This window comes from Columba livia, chromosome 32 (genome assembly GCF_036013475.1).
Source record: "Columba livia isolate bColLiv1 breed racing homer chromosome 32, bColLiv1.pat.W.v2, whole genome shotgun sequence".
NCBI classification, from domain to species: Eukaryota; Metazoa; Chordata; class Aves; order Columbiformes; family Columbidae; genus Columba; species Columba livia.
In genome coordinates this window covers 306477-323045 of record NC_088633.1, presented here as the reverse complement: position 1 = coordinate 323045, position 16569 = coordinate 306477, and the positions used below count along the sequence as shown (strand labels likewise).

The following is a 16569-nucleotide window of genomic DNA, read 5'->3' as shown; positions in this document are numbered from 1 at the left end:
AAAAACGAGGGGAAACCACCCAAAAATGAGGGGAAACCACCCCAAAAACGAGGGAAACCACCCAAAAAATGAGGGAAAAGCACCCAAAATCGAGGGGAAACCACCCAAAATCGAGGGAAAACCGTTTTTTGGATCCATTTTCCACCGATTTCGGCCCTTTTTTTGGGTTCATTTTCCACAGATTTTGGCCTTTTTCTGGGTCCATTTTCCATCAATTTCACGCCTTTTTTGGGTTCATTTTCCACAGATTTCGGCCTCTTTGGGGTCCATTTTCCCCATCTTTCGGGCCTTTTTTTGGGTCCATTTTCCACAGATTTCACACCTTTTTTTGGGTCCATTTTCCATCAATTTCGCGCCTTTTTTTGGGTTCATTTTCCACAGATTCCGGGTTTGGGTCCATTTTCCACCGATTTCGGGCCTTTTTTTGGGTTCATTTCCCACAGATTTCGGCCTCTTTTGGGTTCATTTTCCACAGATTTCGGCCTCTTTGGGGTTCATTTTCCACACATTTCGGGCCTTTTTTTGGGTCCATTTTCCACCGATTTCGGGCCTTTTTTTGGGTCTATTTTCCACAGATCTCGGCCTCTTTTGCGTTCATTTTCACCGATTTCGGCCTTCTTTTGGGTTCATTTTCCACCGATTTCACGCCTTTTTTTGAGTTCATTTTCCACAGATTTTTGGCCTCTTTTGGGTTCATTTTCCACAGATTTTGGCCTTTTTCTGGGTCCATTTTCCATCAATTTCACGCCTTTTTTTGGGTTCATTTTCCACAGATTTCGGGTTTGGGTCCATTTTCCACCGATTTCGGGCCTTTTTTTGGGTTCATTTTCCACAGATTTCGGCCTCTTTTGGGTTCATTTTCCACAGATTTCGGCCTCTTTTGGGTCCTTTTGGGTCCATTTTCCACACATTTCGGGCCTTTTTTTGGGTCCATTTTCCACCGATTTCACACCTTTTTTGGGGTCCATTTTCCACAGATTTTGGCCTCTTTTTGGGTTCATTTTCCACCAATTTCACACTTTTTACTCCCCCCACAACCCGTAGAGTCTAATTAGTAATTAAGCCAAGCTTAACGAGGTTTAAAGCTCATTTACCATGAAAAGCCTTGTTTTGGGCTGTAATTTAAGGCAGAATCACACAAAAAAACCAACACCAAACCTCAGGGTTTTACAACTTTAATCTTTATTATTATTTCTCAACATCTCATAAAACTAAATCTCCCTTTAATTCTTATTTTAGCCAAAAATAAGTTGAAGTCGCTCTGTAACGCCAACAGCAACAAATAACGTAAAATACAGTAAAATACAATAAAATTACAGCGATAAATCCACCACCAGCAGAAAATCAAACGCGACCGGAGCCTCTCGAGTGGGATCAGGTGGAAATTTGACCAAAATCTGAGGAAACGGGGCAAAAAGGGTGAAAAACCATAAATATTGCCACTGGCGAGAGCTCCGTAAAGTGCCCGGTCTGCGGGAAATGGCCAAAAAGGGCTTTTCCTCCCCAAAAACGCGGCAAAGAGCGGGGAAATGGGTGTGAGGGCGGGTTTGGGGGTAAAAAGCGGGTTCTGAAGGGGAATTTGGGTGTTTCTGAGGTAAAAAGTGCAGCAAAGGAGCAGAAATGGGGGGGAAATGGGGAAAAGGAGCGTTTGGGAAGGGCGGGAGCCGGGGAGGAAAAGGAAAAGGGGAGGAAATGGGCACAATTTTCCTTAAATGTGGGGAAAATTGGGGGAGAAAATGGGGAAAAATAAGAGTGGATGAGGGTGCAAAAAAGGGCGGGAAGGAGCCTAAAAAAGGGGGGAAAATGGGGGGAAAACCGGGGAGGAAATTGGGAGGAAAAACGGGAGGAAAAGGGGCCACAAAAAGGTGGGAATAGGGGGGAAAGGAATGGAAAGGGGCGCAAAAAATGGCGGGAAAAGGGCTAGAGGAAAGGGGTGGAAAATTGGGGCAAAAAAGGGCAGAAAGAAGCACAAAAAAAGGGCAGAAAATGGCCGGAAGAGGGTGCAAAAAAAAAGGATGGAAACAAGGGAGGGAAGTGGCGCAAAAAAAGGCGGAAAAGGGACGGGAAATTGGGGCAAATCTGGGGCAAAAAAGGCGGGAAAGAGGGAGGAAAGGGGCGCAAAAAAGGGCGGGGAAAACAAAGGGGTGGGGCCAGCGAGGAGGGGGCGGGGCGGGAGGCGGGGCCAGCTAGGAGGGAGGTGAGCGAGGAAAGGGGCGGGGGGCGAGCGGGGAGAGAGGTGTGGCCGAGCGAGGAGAGGGGCGGGGCCAGCAAGGGGAGGGGCGTGGCGAGGGCGCCCGTCACGCGCAGATGCGGATGCGCGTGCCCCGGCCCAGCACGCGGAAGAAGGGGCAGACGCGCTCGCGGAAGGCGGCGCGGAACGTGTGGATGTGGCCCATGGTGTCCGCGTTGTAGAAGCCCAACTGGCCCCTCTCGTAGTCCAGGTAGACCCGGAACCTCCGCGGCCGCTCCCCCGGCGCCAGCGGCGTCTGCTCCGCCCCCCCGCACGCCTGGTAGCGCCTCCCGTTGGTGCCCACGCACCAAACCTCGCGGTTGTTGTGCGGGCGGGTCCTGTCGCGCCGCCGCGCCGCCGCCCCCACGGCCCAGCCGCGCCGCCCCGCGATCTCCACCTCCCAGTAGTGGCGGCCGCCGGTGAAGCCGGGCAGGCCCAGCACGCTGAAGTCGCCGTCGCCGCGCTTGGCGGCGGGGTCGGCGCCGTCCGGGCGCCGCTCGGCCAGCTTGAGCCCGCGCCGGTCCAGGGACAGCGCCAGGCGCGGGTGCGCGCTCGCGGGGTCCAGCGTCACCTCCGCTGCGGGACGGACCGTTAGCGCGGCCCGGAACGGCCCGGCCCGGCCCCCGCGGGCCTCGGGCTTCAACCGCCGGGCACCCGCTCTCCAACCACACCGGCCTCGGAACCCCGACCCTCCGAGTCCTAAACCCCAACGGCCTTTAAACCCAAACCCTGGGAGGTTTAACCACAACTCCTCCCAGTCTTAAACCACAACGGCCTCGGAACCCCGACCCTCCGAGTCTTAAACCCCAAAGGCCTTTAAACCCAAACCCTGCGAGGTTTAAACCACAACTCCTCCCGCTCTCCAACCACACCGGCCTCGGAACCCCGACCCTTCGAGTCTTAAACCCCAAAGGCCTTTAAACCCAAACCCTGGGAGGTTTAAACCACAACTCCTCCCACTCTTCAACCACACCGGCCTCGGAACCCCGACCCTCCGAGTCTTAAACCCCAAAGGCCTTTAAACCCAAACCCTGGGAGGTTTAAACCACAACTCCTCCCACTCTTCAACCACACCGGCCTCGGAACCCCGACCCTCCGAGTCCTAAACCCCAACGGCCTTTAAACCCAAACCCTGGGAGGTTTAACCACAACTCCTCCCAGTCTTAAACCACAACGGCCTCGGAACCCCGACCCTTCGAGTCTTGAACCCCAAATCCTGGGGGGCTTAAACCACAATGGCCTTTGAACCCCGACCCTTCGAGTCTTGAACCCCAAAGGCCTTTAAACCCAAACCCTGCGAGGTTTAAACCGCCACTCCTCCCAGTCTTAAATCCCAAGCCCATCGAGTCCTAAACTCCAAAGTCCTTTAAACCCAAACCCTGGGATGTTTAAACCACCAGTCCTCCCAGTCTTCAACCACAACGGCCTGTGAACCCCGACCCTTCGAGTCTTGGACCCCAAAGGCCTTTAAACCCAAACCCTGGGAGGTTTAAACCACAAGTCCTCCCGCTCTTCAACCACAACGGCCTCGGAACCCCGACCCTTCGAGTCCTAAACCCCAAACCCTGGGAGGTTTAACCACAAGTCCTCCCGCTCTTCAACCACAACGGCCTTTGAACCCCAAGCCCTTCGAGTCTTGAACCCCGACCCTCCGAGTCTTGGACCCCAAAGTCCTTTAAACCCCAAACCCTGGGAGGTTTAAACCACAAGTCCTCCCCGTCTCCAACCACAATGGCCTGTGAAACCCGACCCTCCGAGTCTTGAATCCCAAAGTCCTTTAAACCCCAAACCCTGGAAGGTTTAAACCACAAGTCCTCCCAGTCTTAAACCACAACGGCCTTTGAACCCTGAGCCCTTTGAGTCTTAAAGCCTAAACCCTTCGAGTCTTAAAGCCCAAAGGCCTTTAAACCCAAATCCTGCGAGGTTTAAACTGCGAGTCCTCCCAGTCTTAAACCCCAATGGCCTGTGAACCCCGACCCTTCGAGTCTTAAACCCCAAAGGCCTTTAAACCCAAACCCTGGGAGGTTTAAACCACCACTCCTCCCAGTCTTAAATCCCAAGCCCGTCAAGTCCTAAACTCCAAAGTCCTTTAAACCCAAACCCTGGGAGGTTTAAACCACCAGTCCTCCCGCTCTTCAACCACAACGGCCTGTGAACCCCGACCCTTCGAGTCCTAAACCCCAAACCCTGGGGGGCTTAAACCACAAGTCCTCCCAGTCTTAAACCACAACGGCCTCGGAACCCCGACCCTCCGAGTCTTGGACCCCAAAGGCCTTTAAACCCAAACCCTGGGAGGTTTAAACCACAAGTCCTCCCGCTCTCCAACCACAACGGCCTTTGAACCCCAAGCCCTTCGAGTCTTGAACCCCGACCCTCCGAGTCTTGGACCCCAAAGTCCTTTAAACCCCAAACCCTGGGAGGTTTAAACCACAAGTCCTCCCAGTCTCCAACCACAATGGCCTGTGAAACCCGACCCTCCGAGTCTTGGACCCTGAACCCTTCGAGTCTTGAGCCCCAAAGGCCTTTAAACCCCAAACCCTGGGAGGTCTAAACCACAAGTCCTCCCAGTCTTAAACCACAACGGCCTTTGAACCCTGAGCCCTTTGAGTCTTAAAGCCTAAACCCTTCGAGTCTTAAAGCCCAAAGGCCTTTAAACCCAAATCCTGCGAGGTTTAAACTGCGAGTCCTCCCAGTCTTAAACCCCAACGGCCTGTGAACCCCGACCCTTCGAGTCTTGAACCCCAAAGGCCTTTAAACCCAAACCCTGCGAGGTTTAAACCGCCACTCCTCCCAGTCTTAAATCCCAAGCCCATCGAGTCCTAAACTCCAAAGTCCTTTAAACCCAAACCCTGGGAGGTTTAAACCACAACTCCTCCCAGTCTTATACCACAACGGCCTCTGAACCCCGACCCTTCGAGTCTTGAACCCCAAAGGCCTTTAAACCCAAACCCTGCGAGGTTTAAACCGCCACTCCTCCCACTCTTCAACCCCGAGCCCTTCGAGTCCTAAACCCCAAACCCTGGGAGGTTTAAACCACAAGTCCTCCCAGTCTTAAACCACAACAGCCTCTGAACCCCGAGCCCTCCGAGTCTTAAACCCCAAAGGCCTCTGAACGCACACCCGCGAGGTTTAAACCGCAAATGCTTTGAGGTTTAAACCCCGCAGGCCTTTGAACCCACACCCTGCAAGGTTTAAACCCCGAATCCATCGAGGTTTAAACCCCAAAGGCCTTTGAAGCCACATCCCAGGAGGTTTAAACCACCAGTCCTCCCAGTCTTAAACCACAACGGACTTAAGCCCCAAACCCTCTTGGTCTTAAGCCCCAAACCCTCTTGGTCTTAAGCCCCAAACCCTCTTGGTCTTAAGCCCCAAACCCTCTTGGTCTTAAGCCCCAAACCCTCTTGGTCTTAAGCCCCAAACCCTCTTGGTCTTAAGCCCCAAACCCTCTTGGTCTTAAGCCCTTTGAGTTTTAAGCCCCAAACCCTTCGAGTCTTAGGCCCCAAATCCTTTTAGATTTGGTTTTAAGCCCCAAATCCTTTTGGTTTTAAGCCCTTTGAGTTTCAAGCCCCAAACCCTTCAAGTTTCAAGCCCCAAAAGGCTCCGAATTCGCCCCGTTTCCGCGACGCGGCCGCTCACCCTTGGGGACTTTGCTGAACACCTTCTCCATCTTCCTCATCACCACGTCCTGCAGGAAACAGTTCCCGTATTTCTTGCCCACGTCCACGGGCACCATCTCGGGCTCCTGGAATTTGATGTTTTCACATCTGAAATCAAGAAATTCAACAAAAAATTGGGATTTTGGCTCATTTTTGTCCCCCACCCCGGAAAAGCTCGTTAGACCGAGAACGTCACTGACCTGATGAAGGTGCCTTTGATGTCCTGGATACGGAGAAATGGGAGGAAAAGGGGAAAAGAGGAATTAGGGGGATTGAGGCTGAATTTGATGTTTTCGCACCCAAAATGTTGGGGAAATTCAAAGTGTGGAAATTGTGGGAGGGGTTTGAGGGGGTGAATTGGGGATCGGGAGCCTTGGGTGGGGTTTTACTGCTTCCCAACACAATAATTTGGGTGAAATTTGTGTGAAAATATGGACACAATTTGGTCCAAATTGGGACAAAATCCACCCCAAAATTGGGGGAGAATTCGCCCTAAGTCGGACGAAATCTGCCCCAAAACTTGGATGTAATCCGCCCCAAAACTGGAACGGATTCACCTAAAACTTGGACAGAACTCACCCCAAATTGGGACAGAACTCACCCAAAATTTGGGATCAATATCTGCCCCAAATGAAGACGCGATCCGCCCAAATCCGGGACGCGATCTGCCCCAAAATCTGGGTGCGATCCACCCCAAATTCAGGACATGATCCACCCCAAATTGGACAGAACTCACCCAGAATCGGGACACGATTCACCCCCAATTTGGGACATGATGCGCCCCAAATTGGACAGAACCCACCCAAAATCGGGATATGATTCACCCCAAATTTGGGACACAATATGCGCCCCAAATTGGACAGAACTCACCCAAAATCGGGACATGATTCACCCCAAATTTGGGACCAATATCTGCCCCAAATTCAGGACACGATGCGCCCCAAAATCGGGACAATATCTGCCCCAAATGAAGACGCGATCCGCCCCCAATTTGGGACATGATATCCACCCCAAATTGGACAGAACTCACCCAAAATCAGGACACAATTTGCCCCAAATTCGGGACAATATCTGCCCCAAATGAAGACGCGATGCGCCCCAAATTTGGGACACGATCCGCCCCAAATTCGGGACACGATTCGCCCCAAATTCGGGACACGATTCGCCCCAAATTGGACAGAACTCACCCAAAATCGGGACACGATTCGCCCCAAATTTGGGACATGATGCGCCCCAAATTGGACAGAACCCACCCAAAATCGGGATATGATTCACCCCAAATTTGGGACACAATATGCGCCCCAAATTGGACAGAACTCACCCAAAATCGGGACACGATTCACCCCAAATTTGGGACAATAACTGCCCCAAATTCGGGACACAACGTGCCCCAAATGAAGACGCGATCCACCCCAAAATCGGGACACGATGCGCCCCAAATTGGACAGAACCCACCCAAAATCGGGACACGATTCACCCCACATCTGGGACACAATATCCGCCCTAAATTGGACAGAACCCACCCAAAATCGGGATATGATTCACCCCAAATTCAGGACAATATCTGCCCCAAATGAAGACGCGATGCGCCCCAAATTTTGGACACGATCCGCCCCAAATTTTGGACACGATATCCGCCCCAAATTCGGGACACAATGCGCCCCAAATTGGACAGAACTCACCCAAATCCGGGACACGATTCACCCCAAATTGGACAGAACCCACCCAAAATCGGGACACGATTCACCCCACATTTGGGACACGATGCGCCCAAAGTCAGGACAGAATCCGCCCCAAATTTGGGACACGATCCGCCCCAAATTGGACAGAACTCACCAAAATCGGGACACAATTCACCCCAAATTCGGGACACGATGCGCGCAAAGTCAGGACAGAATCCGCCCCAAATTCGGGACACGATGCGCCCCAAATTGGACAGAACTCACCCAAAATCGGGACACGATTCACCCCAAATTTGGGACATGATGCGCCCCAAATTGGACAGAACTCACCCAAAATCGGGATATGATTCACCCCAAATTTGGGACACAATATGCGCCCCAAATTGGACAGAACTCACCCAAAATCGGGACACGATTCACCCCAAATTTGGACACGATGCGCCCCAAATTCAGGACAATATCTGCCCCAAATGAAGACGCGATCCACCCCAAATTCGGGACACGATCCGACCCAAATTGGACAGAACTCACCCAAAATCAGGACACGATTCGTCCCAAATTTGGGACAATATCTGCCCCAAATTTTGGACAGAACTCACCCAAAATTGGGACACGATTCGCCCCAAATTTGGGACAATAACTGCCCCAAATTGGACAGAACTCACCCAAAATCGGGACACGATTCGCCCCACATTTGGGACACAACATCCGTCCCACATCTGGGACAGAACTCACCCAAATCCGGGACACGATTCACCCCAAATTGGACAGAACTCACCCAAATTCGGGACATGATTCACCCCAAAATCGGGACAATATCTGCCCCAAATGAAGACGCAATCTGCCCCAAATTTGGGACACGATCCGCCCCAAAATCTGGGTGCAATCCACCCCAAATTTGGGACATGATGCACCCCAAATTGGACAGAACTCACCAAAATCGGGACACGATTCACCCCAAATTTGGGACAATATCTGCCCCAAATTCGGGACACGATGCGCCCCAAATTGGACAGAACTCACCCAAAATCGGGACACGATTCACCCCAAATTTGGGACATGATGCGCGCAAAGTCAGGACAGAATCCGCCCCAAATTCGGGACACGATGCGCCCCAAATTGGACAGAACCCACCCAAAATCGGGACACAATTCACCCCAAATTTGGGACCAATATCTGCCCCAAATTCAGGACACGATGCGCCCCAAAATCGGGACAATATCTGCCCCAAATGAAGACGCGATCCACCCCAAATTCGGGACACGATCCGACCCAAAATCAGGACACAATGCGCCCCAAATTCGGGACAATATCTGCCCCAAATGAAGATGCAATCTGCCCCAAATTCGGGACACGATGCGCCCCAAAATCGGGACACGATGCGCCCCAAATTGGACAGAACTCACCCAAAATCGGGACACGATTCGTTCCAAATTTGGGACACGATGCGCCCCAAATGAAGATGCGATCCGCCCAAATCTGGGACACGATTCGTCCCAAATTGGACAGAACTCACCCAAAATTGGGACATGATTCGCCCCAAATTGGACAGAACTCACCCAAATCCGGGACACGATTCACCCCAAATTGGACAGAACCCACCCAAAATCGGGACACGATTCACCCCAAATTTGGGACACGATGCGCCCAAAGTCAGGACAGAATCCGCCCCAAATTCGGGACACGATCCACCCCAAATTCGGGACACGATCCACCCCAAATTGGACAGAACCCACCCAAAATCGGGACACAATTCACCCCAAATTCGGGACACGATGCACCCCAAATTCGGGACACGATGCGCCCCAAATTCGGGACACGATTCACCCCAAATTGGACAGAACTCACCCAAAATCGGGACACAATTCGCCCCAAATTTGGGACCAATATCCGCCCCAAATTGGACAGAACTCATCCAAAATTGGGACACAATTCACCCCACATCTGGGACACAACATCTGCCCCACATCTGGGACAGAACTCACCCAAATTCGGGACACGATTCACCCCAAATTCGGGACAATATCTGCCCCAAATTCGGGACACGATCCACCCCAAATTCGGGACACGATCCGACCCAAATTGGACAGAACTCACCCAAAATCAGGACACGATTCACCCCAAATTCAGGACAATATCTGCCCCAAATGAAGACGCGATCCACCCCAAATTCGGGACACGATCCGACCCAAATTCGGGACACGATATCCGCCCCAAATTGGACAGAACTCACCCAAAATCAGGACACGATTCACCCCAAATTCAGGACAATATCTGCCCCACATGAAGACGCGATCCACCCCAAATTCGGGACACGATCCGACCCAAATTCGGGACACGATATCCGACCCAAATTGGACAGAACTCACCCAAAATCAGGACACGATTCGTCCCAAATTTGGGACAATATCTGCCCCAAATTTTGGACAGAACTCACCCAAAATCAGGACACGATGCGCCCCAAATTCGGGACAATATCTGCCCCAAATGAAGACGCAATCTGCCCCAAATTTGGGACACGATCCGCCCCAAAATCTGGGTGCAATCCGCCCCAAATTTGGGACATGATGCACCCCAAATTGGACAGAACCCACCCAAAATCGGGATATGATTCACCCCAAATTTGGGACACAATATCCACCCCAAATTGGACAGAACTCACCCAAAATCAGGACACGATTCGTCCCAAATTTGGGACAATATCTGCCCCAAATTTTGGACAGAACTCACCCAAAATTGGGACACGATTCACCCCAAATTGGACAGAACCCACCCAAAATCGGGACACGATTCACCCCAAATTTGGGACACGATGCGCCCAAAGTCAGGACAGAATCCGCCCCAAATTCGGGACACGATCCGCCCCAAATTGGACAGAACTCACCCAAAATCGGGACACGATTCACCCCAAATTCGGGACACGATTCACCCCAAATTCGGGACACGATCCACCCCAAATTCGGGACACGATCCACCCCAAATTCGGGACACGATGCGCCCCAAATTCGGGACACGATCCACCCCAAATTCGGGACACGATCCACCCCAAATTCGGGACACGATGCGCCCCAAATTCGGGACACGATGCGCCCCAAATTCGGGACACGATCCGACCCAAATTGGACAGAACCCACCCAAAATCGGGACACGATTCACCCCAAATTCGGGACACGATCCACCCCGATTTGCCCGTTTCCCCCCAGACGTGTCCCAAAGGCGCGGGGGCACCTTGATGAGCTGCAGCCCGCCGTGGCGCGCGCTGTCCCGCGCCTGCGCGATGAGCCGCTCCAGCGCCGCGCGCTGCGTCTCCAGCGCCGCCACGTTGCGGCTCTGCCGCGCCAGCAGCGCCTGGAAGCGCGACTCCAGCTGCTGCAGCTGCTGCACCTGCTCCCCCAGCAGGAACCGCTGCAGCGCCTCCAGCTCCGCCTGCAGCTCCTGCAGCTCCAGCTGCATCTGCTCCTGCAAACGGGGAGAAATGAGCCAAAATTGGGGGAAAACGAGCCAAAATTGGGGGAAAACGAGCCAAAATTGGGGGAAAATGAGCCAAAATTGGGGGAAAATGAGCCAAAATTGGGGGAAAATGAGCCAAAATTGCACCCAGAACTTGCACCAGTTCCTGCAGCTCCAGCTGCATCTGCTCCTGCAGAAATGGGGGGAAATGAGCCAAAATTGGGGGAAAATGAGCCAAAATTGGGGGAAAATGAGCCAAAATTGGGGGAAAATGAGCCAAAATTGGGGGAAAATGAGCCAAAATTGCACCCAGAACTTGCACCAGTTCCTGCAGCTCCAGCTGCATCTGCTCCTGCAGAAATGGGGGGAAATGAGCCAAAATTGGGGGAAAATGAGCCAAAATTGGGGGGAAAATGAGCCAAAATTGGGGGGAAAATGAGCCCGGATTGCACCCAGAACTTGCACCAGTTCCTGCAGCTCCAGCTGCATCTACTCCTGCAGAAATGGGGGGAAATGGGGAGAAAATGAGCCAAAATTGGGGGAAAATGAGCCAAAATTGCACCCAGAACCTGCACCAGCTCCTGCAGCTCCAGCTGCATCTGCTCCTGGAAATGGGGAGAAAATGAGCCAAAATTGGGGGAAATGAGCCCGGATTGCACCCAGAACCTGCACCAGCTCCGCCTGCAGCTCCAGCTGCATCTGCTCCTGCAGAAATGGGGGGAAATGAGCCAAAATTGGGGGAAAATGAGCCAAAATTGCACCCAGAACCTGCACCAGCTCTGCCTGCAGCTCCAGCTGCATCTGCTCCTGGAAACGGGGGGAAATGAGCCAAAATTGGGGGAAAATGAGCCAAAATTGGGGGAAAATGAGCCAAAATTGGGGGAAATGAGCCCAGATTGCACCCAGAACTTGCACCAGTTCCTGCAGCTCCAGCTGCATCTGCTCCTGCAAACGGGGAGAAATTGGGGGAAAATGAGCCAAAATTGGGGGAAAATGAGCCAAAATTGGGGAGAAATGAGCCAAAATTGGGGAAAAATGAGCCAAAATTGGGGAAAAATGAGCCAAAATTGGGGGAAAATGAGCCAAAATTGGGGGAAAATGAGCCAAAATTGGGGGAAAATGAGCCAAAATTGGGGGAAAATGAGCCAAAATTGGGGGAAAATGGGCTGAGATTGCACCCAGAACCTGCCCCAGCTCCACCTGCAGCTCCAGCTGCATCTGCTCCTGCAGAAATGGGGGAAAATGAGCCAAAATTGGGGGAAAATGAGCCAAAATTGCACCCAAAACTTGCACCAGTTCCTGCAGCTCCAGCTGCATCTGCTCCTGGAAATGGGGGAAATGAGCCAAAATTGGGGAAAATGGGCTGAGATTGCACCCAGAACCTGCACCAGCTCCGCCTGCAGCTCCAGCTGCATCTGCTCCTGCAGAAATGGGGGGAAACAGGGAGAAATTGGGGGAAAATGAGCCAAAATTGTGGAAAAATGGGCTGAGATTGCACCCAAAAGTTGCCCCAGCTCCGCCTGCAGCTCCAGCTGCATCTGCTCCTGGAAATGGGGGAAAATGAGCCAAAATTGGGGGAAAATGAGCCCAGATTGCACCCAGAACCTGCACCAGTTCCTGCAGCTCCAGCTGCATCTGCTCCTGCAGAAATGGGGGGAAATGGGGAGAAATTGGGGGAAAATGAGCCAAAATTGGGGGAAAATGAGCCAAAATTGGGGGAAAATGAGCCAAAATTGGGGGAAAATGAGCCCAGATTGCACCCAGAACTTGCACCAGTTCCTGCAGCTCCAGCTGCATCTGCTCCTGGAAACGGGGGGAAATGAGCCAAAATTGGGGGAAAATGAGGCAAAATTGGGGGAAAATGAGGGAAAAAGAGGCAAAATTGGGGGAAAATGAGCCCAGATTGCACCCAGAACTTGCACCAGTTCCTGCAGCTGCAGCTGCATCTGCTCCTGCAGAAATGGGGGAAATGGGGGGAAAATGAGCCAAAATTGGGGGAAAATGAGCCAAAATTGCACCCAGAACTTGCACCAGTTCCTGCAGCTCCAGCTGCATCTGCTCCTGCAGAAATGGGGGAAAATGAGCCAAAATTGGGGGAAAATGGGCTGAGATTGCACCCAGAACCTGCCCCAGCTCCTGCAGTATCTGCTCCTGCAAACGGGGGGAAATGGGGGTAAAATGTGCTAAATTGGGGGAAAATGAACCCAGATTGCACCCAAAACTTGCACCAGTTCCAGCTGCATCTGCTCCTGGATAAATGGGGAGAAATGGGGGGAAAATGACCCAAAATCGGGGGAAAATGAGCTGAGATTTCACCCAAAAGCTGCCCCAGCTCCTGCAGCATCTGCTGCTGGGGAAATGGGGAGAAATGGGGGGAAAATGGGGAAAAATGGGCTGAGATTGTACCCAAAACTTGTACCAGTTTTGACTGCGTCTGCTCCTGGGGAAATGGGGAGAAATGAGCTGAGATTGGGGGAAAATGAGCCCAGATTGCACCCAAAACCTGCCCCAGTGGGCTCTTGAGTTCTGAAGCCCCAAAACCCGCGTCATTAAGCTCTAATTTAACAGGAAGATTAATTAATGAGCTGCTGCAGGGTCTTGGGCTCCGAGTGCAGCTCCAGCCACAACCGCTGCTGCAGAAATGGGGGAAAATGGGGGGAAATTGGGGAAAAAGGGGCTGAGATTGGGGGGTGGGGATGGGACATCTACCCGCACCATATTTAGACCTAAACCAGCTTCGTTAAGCTCTAATTTAACAGGAAAATTAATTTCCAGCCCAAATTATGGCAGGAAAATGAGCTTCCAGCCCTCGCGCTTGCAGGAAAATGCTGAAAATCCTCAGGATTTTGGGTGGAAAAGGCAGGAAAATGGGAAGTGAAGGGATTTGGCTCCGTCTCACCCTCAGCTCCGTGATTTTCGCCTCCTCGTGGGATTTTTGCTTCACAACCGCCTCCAGTTTCTGCTTGAGCGGCTCCAGGTGCCTCTGGAGCTTGTTCTGGGGGGAGAAAATACATTAAAAGACCCAATTCCCTCATTTCTTCGCCCGTTTTTAAGCCTAAGCCTGGGAATATCGCCCAGTTTAGAGCCTTTCTGTGTTGCGTTGTAACTAAAAACGCCAAAAATCCCCCCAAAAAAATCACCTGGGATGGCAATCAGCTCTTAAGCTCGGCTTAAAGTTAGGCCTGGCTTAAAGTTAGGCCTGGCTTAAAGTTAAGCCCGGCTTAAAGTTAAGCCCGGCTTAACTAGACCCAATGCACAAAAAAAACAGGATTTCCAGCCCGATTTCACCACTTTTGTCCTGGTTATGGGCCAAAAAACCCCCTCACCCTGTACTCGGTGACCACCTCCTCGAGCGGCAGCACGCTGTGCGCCCGGTGCGCCCGCGACTCTCGGCACACCACGCAAATGGCCTCCTCGTCCACCTCGCAGAACAGCTTCAGCGGCTCCTGGTGCCTCTGGCACAGCTCGGGGGGTCCCCCGTGTCCACCCCCGGGCCCCCCAGGTCGCTGCGGGTGCAGCTGCCGGATGATTTGCACCATATTGGCCAATTGTAAATTAGGCCGAAAATTCCGCTGGTAAAAGGTTTTCCGGCATTGGGGGCAGGTGAAGGGGGGCGAGCGGCGCGGGGGGGTTTGCGGTGGGGGCGCTTCTTCCTCTTCCTCCTCCTCCTCCTCCTCCTCTTCCTCTTCCTCCTCCACATCCTCCTCCATCACATCCTCATCGTAATTATAATAAGCATCATCCGGCGCGTTGTCCCAAGTTTCCTCGTCCTCCTCCTCGTCTTCATCCCAAAGCTCCGTGGCTTCCTCTTCCTCCTCGCTCCACATTTCCTCCTCTTCCTCTTCCTCTTCCTCCTCCTCCTCCTCGTCCCCCTCGCCCCCCGCGGCCGTCCCGTTGTCATTGTCATTGTCACTGTCGTTGTCCCAGAGGCGCGCGATGCAGCGGCGGCAGAAGTTGTGGCCGCAGCCGATGGACACGGGGTCGGCGAAGTAGTCGAGGCAGATGGCGCAGATCGCCTCCTCCCGCAGCGTCTGCACCGCGTCCGGCCGCGCCGGGGACGCCATGCCGCCGCCTGCGCCAAAAAGGACGATTTAGGGGGTTTTAGCTCTTCTGCACACTTTTTTTGTCTCTTTTTCCCCCCCATTTCCCCTCTTTTTCCTCCCTTTTCCCCCTCTTTTTCCTCCCTCTTTCCCCTCTTTTCTTCCCTCATCCCCCCCTTTTTCTCCCTCTTTTTCCTCCCCTTTTCCCCCCTCTTTTTCATCCCCCTTTCCCCCCTTTTTCCTCCCTTCCCCCCCTTTTCCCACCTCTTTCTCCCCTCCTTCTCCCCCCTTCTTCCTCCCCTCTCTTCCCCCCCTTTCTTCCCCCCTCTCTTCCCCTGCTTCTTCCTCCCCTCTTCTTCCTCCCCTCTTCCCCCCTTCTTCCTCCCTCTCTTCCCCCTTCTTCCTCCCTCTCTTCCCCCTTCTTCCTCCCTCTCTTCCCCCTTCTTCCTCCCTCTCTTCCCCCCTTCTTCCTCCCCTCTCTTCCCCCTTCTTCCTCCCTCTCTTCCCCCTTCTTCCTCCCTCTCTTCCCCCCTTCTTCCTCCCCTCTCTTCCCCCCTTCTTCCTCCCTCTCTTCCCCCTCTCTTCCCCCCTCTCTTCCCCCCTTCTTCCTCCCTCTCTTCCCCCCCTTCTTCCTCCCCTTCTTCCTCCCCTCTTCTTCCTCCTCTCTTCCCCCCCTTCTTCCTCCTCTCTTCCCCCCCTCCTCCCCCCTTCTTCCTCCCTCTCTTCCCCCTTCTTCCTCCCTCTCTTCCCCCTTCTTCCTCCCTCTCTTCCCCACTTCTTCCTCCCCTCTTCCCCCCCATTCTTCTCCCTCTCTTCCTCCTTCTTCCCCTCTTTTCCCCCTACTTTTTCCTCCCATTTTCTTCTCTTTTCCTTCCCTTCCCCCCCTTCTTCCCTCTCTTTTCCTCTCACTTTTTCCTCCCCTTTTCCTTTTTACCCCATTTCCCCCCTTTCTTCCTCTCTTCTTACCCCCCCTTTCCCCCCTTTTTCCTCCCTTTTCCCCCTTCTTTTCCTTCCCCCTTTTCTTCTCTTTTTCCCTTTTCCCCCTCTTCGTCTTCCCCTTTTTCCTTCTCTTCCCCCCTTTTCTCTCTCTTCTTCCTCCATTTTCTTCTCTTTTTCCCCTTTTCTTGCCCTCTTTTTCCTTGCTTTCTCCCCTATTTTTCTTCCCCCTTTCCTCTCCCTTTCTCTTCCCCCTTTTTTCCCCTCCTTTCCCTCCTCCCCTCCCCCCCTTAACCCAGGCCTAGCCCAGCCCGGCCCGGCCCGGCCCGGCTCCCCCGCACCCGCCAGCCCCCTCACCCCCTGGGCCAGACTTTGCGCGCTTCCCGGCTTTAGGCCTCACCGCTAAGCCGGGCTTAACCCCCACTAGGCCACAGCCCGGGGGGAGACGCTCTATCCCGCTCCACCCGCTTCCCCCACCGTCGCTCTATGATCCCGGGAGGGCTCCCCAAACCTCCGGCAAACACCCCACCACTTCCGCCTTCCGGTCCCGCTAGCGGTAGAACCGCCCTTTTTAC

At 53.2% G+C, this 16569-nt stretch overlaps 2 protein-coding genes across 4 annotated transcripts in view; one reads left to right on the top strand and one right to left on the bottom strand.

The window, feature by feature from the left end:
* LOC135576867 (uncharacterized) overlaps positions 1 to 1330 on the top strand; it is a 1833-nt gene extending 503 nt beyond the window's left edge. For both annotated transcript variants that reach the window (XM_065044131.1, XM_065044130.1), the window contains one exon: positions 112 to 1330. In XM_065044131.1, the coding sequence (XP_064900203.1) occupies positions 112 to 1055 (944 nt within the window). In that variant the 3' untranslated portion in view covers positions 1056 to 1330. The remainder of the gene's footprint in view (positions 1 to 111) is intronic.
* TRIM41 (tripartite motif containing 41) lies at positions 1160 to 16569 on the bottom strand. 2 transcript variants are annotated; one of them, XM_065044100.1, is made up of 7 exons: positions 16395 to 16569; positions 14345 to 15090; positions 13918 to 14013; positions 10797 to 11027; positions 6087 to 6109; positions 5867 to 5994; positions 1160 to 2806 (listed from the first exon to the last, which is right to left on the bottom strand). In XM_065044100.1, the coding sequence occupies exons 2-7, from the start codon at positions 15080 to 15082 to the stop codon at positions 2298 to 2300; spliced, it is 1725 nt and encodes a 574-aa protein (XP_064900172.1). In that variant the 5' UTR covers positions 15083 to 15090; positions 16395 to 16569; the 3' UTR covers positions 1160 to 2297. The 2 variants fall into 2 exon arrangements, with proteins under 2 accessions (XP_064900172.1, XP_064900174.1); XM_065044102.1 differs by lacking the exons at positions 1160 to 2806; positions 5867 to 5994; positions 6087 to 6109; positions 10797 to 11027 and adding an exon at positions 13187 to 13267.

Coding starts and splice junctions, on each gene's coding strand:
- TRIM41 (XM_065044100.1), bottom strand. CDS start 15,082: ATGGCGTCCCCGGCGCGGCCGGACGCGGTGCAGACGCTGCGGGAGGAG. Junction 6,110..10,796: donor GCGGGCTGCAGCTCATCAAG/GTGCCCCCGCGC, acceptor CTCCGTATCCAG/GACATCAAAGGCACCTTCAT. Junction 5,995..6,086: donor ATCAAAGGCACCTTCATCAG/GTCAGTGACGTT, acceptor TCTTGATTTCAG/ATGTGAAAACATCAAATTCC.